Source organism: Gavia stellata, unplaced genomic scaffold, assembly GCF_030936135.1.
Source record: "Gavia stellata isolate bGavSte3 unplaced genomic scaffold, bGavSte3.hap2 HAP2_SCAFFOLD_219, whole genome shotgun sequence".
NCBI lineage: Eukaryota > Metazoa > Chordata > Aves > Gaviiformes > Gaviidae > Gavia > Gavia stellata.
In genome coordinates, this window is record NW_026776768.1 from 87,488 (window position 1) to 97,022 (window position 9,535).

At 60.0% G+C, this 9,535-nt stretch overlaps 1 protein-coding gene across 1 annotated transcript; it reads right to left on the reverse strand.

The window, feature by feature from the left end:
* Nucleotides 1-5,689: 5,689 nt before the first annotated feature.
* LOC132321289 (G2/M phase-specific E3 ubiquitin-protein ligase-like) lies at nucleotides 5,690-9,077 on the reverse strand. Its single transcript, XM_059834793.1, has 8 exons — nucleotides 9,035-9,077; nucleotides 8,607-8,698; nucleotides 8,426-8,515; nucleotides 8,031-8,155; nucleotides 7,521-7,787; nucleotides 7,189-7,302; nucleotides 6,918-7,036; nucleotides 5,690-6,747 (listed from the first exon to the last, which is right to left on the reverse strand). The coding sequence occupies exons 1-8, from the start codon at nucleotides 9,075-9,077 to the stop codon at nucleotides 5,690-5,692; spliced, it is 1,908 nt and encodes a 635-aa protein (XP_059690776.1).
* Nucleotides 9,078-9,535: the final 458 nt, after the last annotated feature.

Consider the following 9,535-nt stretch of genomic DNA (forward strand, 5'->3'; position numbering starts at 1 on the left):
GGTGAAATCCAGCTGGCGGCCGGTCACAAGCGGAGTCCCCCAGGGCTCAGTTTTGGGGCCGGTCTTGTTTAATATCTTTATCGATAACCTGGATGAGGGGATAGAGTGCACCCTCAGCAAGTTTGCAGATGACACCAAGTTGGGAGGGAGTGTTGATCTGCTCGAGGGTCAGAAGGCTCTGCAGAGGGATCTGGACAGGCTGGATCGAAGGGCCGTGGCCAATTGTATGAGGTTCAATAAGGCCAAGTGCCGGGTTCTACACTTTGGCCACAACAACCCCAGGCAACGCTACAGGCTTGGGGACGAGTGGCTGGAAAGCTCCCCCGCAGAAAAGGACCTGGGGGTGTTGATTGACAGCCGGCTGAAGAGGAGCCAGCAGTGTGCCCAGGTGGCCAAGAAGGCCAACGGCATCCTGGCCTGTATCAGAAATAGTGTGGCCAGCAGGAGTAGGGAGGTGATCGTGCCCCTGTACTCGGCTCTGGTGAGGCCGCACCTCGAATCCTGTGTTCAGTTTTGGGCCCCTCACTCCAAGAAGGACATTGAGGTGCTGGAGCGTGTCCAGAGAAGGGCAACGAAGCTGGTGAGGGGTCTGGAACACAAGTCTTATGAGGAGCGGCTGAGGGAACTGGGGTTGTTCAGTCTGGAGAAGAGGAGGCCGAGGGGAGACCTTATCACTCTCTATGGTTTCCTGAAAGGGGGTTGCAGAGAGGTGGGTGTTGGCCTCTTCTCCCAAGTGACTAGTGACAGGACTAGAGGAAATGGCCTCAAGTTGCACCAGGGGCGGTTCAGGCTGGATATTAGGAAAAAGTTCTTTACTGAGAGAGTAGTGAAACATTGGAACAGGCTGCCCAGGGAGGTGGTAGAGTCACCCTCTCTGGAGGTGTTCAAGGAGCGTGTGGATGTGGCATTGTGGGATGTGGCTTGATGGGCATGGTGCTGTGTGGTGTGGGTGGGTTGTTTTGGTGTGGGTTGTGGGTGTTTTGTGGTTTGTGGGTGGTTTTGGTTTTTCTCTTTGTGCGAGTGTGTGTAGTGGTGGGGTTTTTTTGTTTTTTTTGTTTGGTTGGTTGGTTTTTTGTTTTGTTTTGTTTTTTTTTTATGGTTGGCCTTGATGATCTTACAGGTCTTTTCCAACCTTAGTGATTCTGTGATTCCCTTCATCCACTAGGCAGACAACCTTATCATAGAAGGAGCTCAAATTAGATAAACAGGACTTTCCCTCTGTGGACCCATGTTGACTAGTGTGAGACTAGTGAGTAGCGGTGCCTCCCAGGGCCCCATACTGGGTCCGATCCTGTTTAACATCTTCCTTCATGTGGGGTTGATGGGGCAGAGTGCACCCTCTGCAAGTTGGCAGATGACACCAGGCTGGGAGGAGCGGCGCTTAGGCCGGGGGGTCGTGCGGCCATCCCGAGGGGCCTGGGCAGGCTGGAGAGATGGGCTGACAGGGACCTCACGCAGTTTGGCAAGGGGAAGTGCAAAGGGTGCTGTGTGGGTGACGAGCACCAGCCCAGGCTGCCCAGGGAGCTTGCGGAGTCTCCGTCCTTGGAGATGTTCCACAGCCCTCTGGACATGGTCAGGGACAACCGCCTGCAGGTGGCCCTGCTTGAGCAGGGGCTTGCACCAGGTGACTTCACCCTCCAGGTCACCTCCCGGCCACCTTCCCGTAGCCTGTGATTCTGTGAAACGGACGCCTGGAAGGGGATCCAGCCACCAACGCTGTCACCCTCGGGCGGCCATCGCCAGCTCCACCAGGAGGCTGCAGCCCATGGAGAGCCCAGGCCGGAGCAGGCTCCTGGCAGGAGCTGCAGCCCCCGCAGAGGAGCCCAGGAGGCAGCAGGTTCTCTGGGCGGAGCTGTGGCCCGTGGGGCCCAAGGGGGCCGGGGAGGAGCGCGAGGAGGAAGGGGCAGCAGAGATGAGGCGCTGTGGGCCACCCGCAGCCCCCTTCCCCGTCGCCCTGCGTCGCTCGGGGGGGACAAGGGGCCGAGGAGTCAGGAAGGGAGGAGTGAGGCTGAGCCTGGGAAGAGCGGGGCTGGGGGAAGCTGGTTTCCTTTGCTTTTGTTGCTGCTCTCCTGCTCCCTTTTTACTTGGCAACAAATGACATCAACCTTGCCCAGGTCAGGCCCTGCTCGCCTGTGAGGGGGCACAGGGCGGCTCTGTGAGGAGAGGCCCAGGCTGCCCCTGCCCGCCCAGCAACAGCCACGCCATTGGCCACGGCTGAGCCAATCAGCAGAGCCGAGGTGGCCTGTCAGTCACAGCCACCTGGGGTGGGGCTGGAGGGGGCAGAGGCTGAGCAGCCTGAGGAGAAAGGTGTGAGGGACGGGCCGGGGGCAGCGGGGGGGCCCCGCTCCCCAGCCTAAACCAGTTCCCACTGGTGTAGCACTGCTTGAGGACACCCGTGGTAATGGCAGCTCAAACCCATTTCCCTCTTCCCAGCCTTCCTGGCTGCCGGGTGCAGCCGAGCCAGAGGCCGGGCAGGGGAGGCTCGTCCTGCCAGCGCTGCTCATGGCAGCAGAGGAGAGAGCGGCCTGATCCTGCTGAGCGCAGGGTCGCTCTCCCGCCTCGGCTGCCCCTCAGCCCGGCGCTGCTCGACACGCCGCTGCCGCACGCAGGCTGGGCAGTTTGCCTGTCAGGCGCTTGGGACAGCTGCCCCAGGGGGGCAAAGGGGGGAAAGTCACTGCTCCGTCCTGCTGCTGAGAGCGTGATCGAGAGAGAGAGAGATGTCTGCAGCGGGCTCCCCTGGGAGGAACTTAGGCCTCGAAAGACCAGATACCATACCTTAAAAGTTGCTCTCATATGGCAAATGTTGTTTTCAAGGCCTATTTGACTGCTACGGGGCTCTCTACCAAAGAGCTGAGTTCAGGGAGAAGGGTGGACGGGAAGAAGGAGAGGGAGACCATTCCAGCAAACTTCCATGCTTTCCAGTCATTAATCACCAGGCAAAGGAATTAGAAATACTGAAAACTAAAACGCCAGGCACGCTGACAGGAGAGCTCATGGCAAAGTAACGTGCCCCACTTTGCCTGCCCCCAGCACAACCCTAGCTCGCCAAGAGCAGAGAGGGCCAAGAGCTATTTTCAGTGGACATCAGACAGACAGATGCCTAGAACAAAACTTGCTGGGGAGGATGCTGCCGTTAGACTTCTCCCTTTCTCGGAAGCTGATGTACCTGGACTGAACAACAGGGATAACCCAAAAAGTAGTCAGCGTCCTTGCACTAACGAAATCACACAAGAGCCCAAAGCCAGATGCCTTCCCTGCTCTCAGTCCCACCTATCCAACAGCTCAAAATCTTCCCAAAGCAGACAAATCAGCCTAGCAGGCAGGGCATGAAGCCACACTCCAGGCAGCCCCACAGACCCCACACCAACCAAAGGCACGGGCAGAACCAAGCCAGAAACTCACCTTTGCAGGGCTACAGCAACCACTGCCGCCAAGCACGGCTGAAACTGCCCGTCACCTTGCGTTTTTGCATGTCTCCTCATGAGACACCTCTGCCTTTCCCTCCTACACTGTGTTCTTTAGTACAGGAAGAGGCACCTGGTTGATCTTCTCTTTAACAGGTTATTAGACTATTCAGCTATCCAAAAGAGGGAGGGAGTGAGAGATAAGAGAGAAATGCAGATGAACTGAACTGCAGAAGAAGATCATTGACTACAAAGCAAAAGACCCAGAGGCCAGCTGGTGGTTTTACAGGGACAAAAGCAGGTGCAGGAAGAAGTACACAGAAGTGTTTGCAGGTAAAACCTAGCAGGAGACTAACGATTCGTGATCTTACCCAGTATCACTAGAAGGCAGAGGCTGCTGTCAGAGCTGATTGGAGATGTGCCAAGACATTTAATAAAGTCAAGTTGCTGTTTCCATCCAGCTTAAAAATGTCAACTTACATCCCTCTCCTGTATTGGAATATCCAGACAGCGAACCACCACTGGAAGCTTTGTTCACAAGGCAGTTGTCTGACAAACCACTTTGTGACAAAAAGCAACAAGACGATTCAACAGGAGCACAGGCTGTGCAAATGCAATGTTTGCCAACAATCTCATACAGAGCAGACACTAAGGTCAACCCAAGAAAATTTAGAGACCTTGCCAAGTGATGTGAGTGCCACGGCAGCTCCACTGGCAGAAAACCTCTTGACTTTCAGCTGGACTTGGGAAGGGATTTTTTAAATCCTCTTTCCTCTGCGGCTACCCCGGCAGCTAGCAGTGGAGCAGTGCTGCCTGGATCCCCTCCTGCAGCACGGCCGAGCAAAACAGCAGCACAATGCAAACATCAGCCTCCATCAATGGCCCTGAGTGACCGACATCAGAGGTTCAAAAGAAGGAATAAGGCAATTGAACTCCAAACAGAAACACATCATTTACTACGGAGGCAGAGCAGACAGCACGGTGTGTACGATCATGTAGTACTGAGACACGATTTCACCTCACATGGGGCAAGTTAGAAACATCTGAGGGTGGCACCCCAGCTCCTCTCACGGGTGGCCAGCCGGGTGCCCGAGCTGCTGACAGAAGCAACCAGGGAGCGCAGTGTGACCACACCGGTGCCCAGCACCTTTTGAGATGCACTGCTGGCACTGCTGCAGGGACAGGGCTTGTTTCCACCAGAGCAGGTGCTGCTTTCAACAGCTTTCCACCCACTGGCACCCCCAAACCCGAAATAACCCTTAGACCTGGTAGCATTGCCCAAATCCAGGAAGAAACCCTAAAGCCAGGTGCACCCCACACCCGGCAGCACCCCCGAAACCTCCAGCACGCACCTGACACGGCAACACCCCCAAACCCTGAGGTTTCCCCTCAAATTGGCAGCACCCACCAGACCCAGACACACACCCCAAAAGCTGTTTGCAACCTCCAAACCCACAAACACCCCCGAGCCCAGGAGCACACCTTAAACCTGTGAAGGGTCCCCCAAGTCCAGAAAGAGCTGCCAAATGCAGAAACAGCCCCAAACCGGGCACCTTTCTGCAGATCAGGCAGCTCCCTCCAAAACTGGCAGCACTGCCCAGCCCCAGCGGGGCGCAGCCGCCTGAGCCTGGTGGGCTGAGGCCACGCCATGGCAGCAGGGGCAGCCCCCGGGCTGGGCCCCCCCAACTTGTCCAAGACAGGGAATGGCGGCTGCAGCAGGGAGCCCGGGGTGGCCCATGTCCGACAGCAGCCTCACCACCAGCCCAGCTGCGCTACCACGGCTCCCTGGGACTTGCCAGGGCACTGGGGCCCAGTCAGGGCATCCTGGGCAAGGCTGCCCTCCCCGGGGCAGGGAGTGCCTGGGGGAATGGCGGAGCTGCGCCCGGAGGAGGGGAAGAGCTGTCTCAGGGTAATGGGGAAGGGGCAGAGACTGCGGGTGCAGACGGGGCTCAGGGGGTGTGTGTGAACATCGCACCAGGGAAAAAGCGCTGCTGCGGAGCGGCACTGAGCAGCAGCTTCCTGGGGCCAGCAAGGCCTGAAGCACGTGGCCAAGGTGGTGGGCAGCTGGCCAAGGCCAGCCGTAGGGAGGCAGGTCTGGGGAAGGTGCTGCCAACCACAGGGGAGAAGACAACCCCCCAGTCCCGTCCCCTAACGCTGCCCCTCAAGAAAGGCAGAGGAGGATGACTGACAAATGAGCGTGGGATCTTCCAGGTCAGATGAGATGAGCAGCCAACTTTATTGTGCTGGGGGATGGGGGCCAGCACTTGGAGCTGGTGCGTGACCAGTCAGCAGCGTCTTCCAGGCCGGCTGTATGGTTTTTGCGCCCGACGCTTTAACCGTGAGCGGTGTCGGATCCGGTCTGGCCCAAGGTGGCTGGAGCGGCTGCTGGTCTCTAGCGCCAGAGCGCCACAGGACAGCCCTGATGCCACCTGCCTGGCGGAGGTGGAGCGGCTCCTCTCGAGTGCCAGGGTGCCAAGGAGGAGCCCCTCTGTCACCTGCTCGGCAGTGCTGGGGCTTCTGGGCTCAGCACTTGGGGCTGGCACACAGCTGGTCCCACGGTGTTTTCCAGGCCGGCTGTACGGCTTTTGCGCTTGACGGTGTAACCGTGAGCGGTGTCGGATCCGGTCTGGCCCAGGGTTGCTGGAGCGGCTGCTGGTCTTGAGCGCCAGAGCGCCACAGGACAGCCCTGATGCCGCCTGCCTGGCGGAGGTGGAGCGGCTCCTCTCGAGTGCCAGGGTGCCAAGGAGGAGCCCCTCTGTCACCTGCTTGGCAGTGCTGGGGCTTCTGGGCTCAGCACTTGGGGCTGGCACACAGCTGGTCCCACGGTGTTTTCCAGGCCGGCTGTACGGCTTTTGCGCTTGACGGTGTAACCGTGAGCGGTGTCGGATCCGGTCTGGCCCAGGGTTGCTGGAGCGGCTGCTGGTCTTGAGCGCCAGAGCGCCACAGGACAGCCCTGATGCCGCCTGCCTGGCGGAGGTGGAGCGGCTCCTCTCGAGTGCCAGGGTGCCAAGGAGGAGCCCCTCTGTCACCTGCTCGGCAGTGCTGGGGCTTCTGGGCTCAGCACTTGGGGCTGGCACACAGCTGGTCCCACGGTGTTTTCCAGGCCGGCTGTACGGCTTTTGCGCTCGACGTTGTAACCGCGAGCGGTGTCGGATCCGGTCTGGCCCAGGGTGGCTGGAGCGGCTGCTGCTTTCAGGCACTGGGGACCTGTGGGATGGCCCCAGGGGTGCCTGGGTGATGGTGCTGGGCCTGCTGCTCTCATACACCAGGGAGCTGTGGGAAAGCCCTGCTGCCGCCTGGCTGGCGGTGCTGCAGCTGGCAAGCTCTGAATTGTCACTGGAGGCTGTGAGGGGAGGCAGGAAGGTCAGCAGCACAGCCACCCAGCTCCGGGCAGGAGAGGCCATCGTGGTGCCCACAGCCCTCCTGGAGCCAAGCCCACCCTAAGCCCCCCCTACCAGGCCTAGCCTGGCCCCTGGCCCCAGCGCAGGGGCACCCGGGTGCTTTGCCTCTTACCAGTGCCCAGGCCAGCACAGCAATCACACTCCCAGGTGGTTGTGCCATTCCACAAGTAGGAGCAGCACCGGTGGATGCCTTCGGCAGCACAAGAGCTGCACAGGAGCAGTTGCCAGGACCTGTGGAAGCAAACGGGTTGCTGGTTGCGAGGACAAAGTGACACCAGCAGGGGACTGCCTGGCAGAGCCTTTGTTCTAAGTGCTTCCTCCCCGAGCCTGTGCGGAGGCAGAGCTCCCGTGTAGAGCCCTAGACTGCTGCTTTGGCAACCTACCCCTCTTCCTCTGCCTGCTCCCTGCCTCTCGGGCAAAGGCACTTGCGGGCACTGCAGCGGATGTGCCTCTGATATACCAGTCCAAAGGCTTGGTCGCTCTCCCATGATGGTTGTCTGCCGGAGAAGGAAGGGAAAGTGTTGAGCCCCTGCTGCCCCAGCATCAGGCAGACCCAGGCCGTCCCTGCTCTCCCGCCCCGCCCGGTTTCCAACTCCTCCATGAAGCTGCGGACAAGAGTCAGGGGACAGCAGAAGGCCAGGCCTGCCGGGGCAGTCCCTGGCCTGGCACCACGCTTGCGCCTGACGTCTTGTGACTTGGGAAGAGAAAAACCAACCTCTTGGAGACTCGAATCCCCATGGTGAGCATTTCCATCACAAAAAGATCTTTGTCTTGGCAATGCAAGCAGCGGAAGCAGACGCCAGCATGGATAGCCTGCTTCTGGATGCAGCTCCGGTGGAACCAGGCATGTTGGCATGCTGGGCACACCATGGTGCGGTAGGACTTTTTGTCCTCCACAGGGTCCAAGCAGATGATGCAGGTGCTGCTCTGCTCTGGAGTGGCCTGCACTGCCTGCTTTGGGCGGTGCTTCCAGCAGAAGGACCTGGGGGGAAGATGGAAGGGATGGGCAAGGTGAGATGAGACGTGCTGAGTCCCTCCCTGGCAATGGTGAGGAGGGCAGAGGAGCTGTGAAGGAGCCCCAGACCCTGTCCGGGCTCTGGCCGTGGCTGTGGCTGTGGCAGGCTGCTGGGAAGTGTCCCTGTAGGTTCCTCACTTGGGTGCCCACTGCTGGCAGAAGGGGGCTTGGAGACAAGGAGGCTCCTGCGCAAGGGCCGGCAGCCCTTACCTGTACAGCCCGAAGAACTGGGTGACACACTCGCCCTCTGAGGCGCAGGGGAGATGGAAGCTGCAGTCGCACCCCTTCTCCCGGCAGGTGATGGTGGCGCCCATCTCGCCGCAAACGAAGCAGCGCTGGAAAGAGCACAGCGGACCCATCAGCAGTAGGCTCCGGGCATGTGTGGCTGGCCCCACGCCACTGGGCTGTGGGCACTGCTGGCTCACACCCCACAGATCCGCATGGTGCATGAGGCTTTTGCTTGTGCCGGAGCCTCGGTGGAGCTGCTGGGAGCAGGCATTTGTCCCAGAGCTGATGGAAGGGCTGGGATTTCTTTCTTGGGGGCCAGGAGGAGCTCCCGCAAAGCTCTCCTGGTGCAAACCTCCCTGCTCTTGCCAGGTCCTCACCTTCTGGGCTGCCTCCTGGATTGCGCGTCTGGTGTCCTCAACAAGAAACCCGTTCCTGCGCTCTTGCGGTAAAAGCCCGCTGGCAAGAAACTGCAGAGCAGAGAAGGCCAGGAGCGCATTAGATCAGCAAGGAAGGGACTATCCCTGGCAGAAAGCTGGAGGGAGTCCCGGGGGAACTCACCAGGCAATAGGTGTGGGCACAGAGCCCTTTCTTTGTTGTTTTGCACCCACAGATATCTGGGTCAGCCTCTGCCCGGCGACACAGCATGCATGCTGAGGGGAGAGAGCAAATGCCGCTGGGAATGAGCACCTCTGCGGGGCTGGGGAAGTGTCCCTGCGGGATCACCCCCAAGGCCCTGCTCTGACCCTGCCTAGCTGGCTGAAGGGCAGGGCTGAGGCCTTTGGAGAAGAAGGGGGCATAGCAGGCACGGGTGCCCCAGCAGGTGCCCACAGCCCAGCCTGGGCCCCGCTTGCTGAGGAGGGACCCTGCCCTGGGGTGCTTGGGGAGCTCCTGCCTTCCCCTGCCACCGGTCTTGGCCACACACAGACTGCCCCGACAACCCCTCTGCCAGCCATGGGGAGCTGTGGGGAGAGATACTTTGCTCTCACCTTGCTCCCTCGAGTCGGGGTCCTGCTGCTTCATGGCAAACATGGTGCACGTCAATGGCGAGCGCTTGGAGAGCCTCTGCCCCAGCAGTGCCGGGGTTTCTCCTCCAGACGCTCCTCTGCCAACCCTGAGGGAGCAGCAGGACACGGTGAGCTTGCAGCACAGGCCCTGGAGCCCCAAGGTGTGAGGCTGCCCTCCTCCCTTGGCAGCCCTGGGCAAGCCCCTTCCTCGCCTGCCCTCTCCTCACCTCACCAGGTCGCACTGACACACGGCCGGAGCCCAGCAGCCCTTTATCCAGGCCTTGGCAATGCATCACAGTGGCCGCTGTGACATCACCACCACACGTCTGCGTATCCCCTCAATATGGGCAAGGGCGCCCTCAGCTACCCGCCCCACCCTGTGACACGGACACTGCCTCACGGGGGTGGGTGTGGTGGCTCCCACAGAGCCTGAGCAAATGGGACCATATGTGTATCCGACAGGACCATATGTAACTAAATATG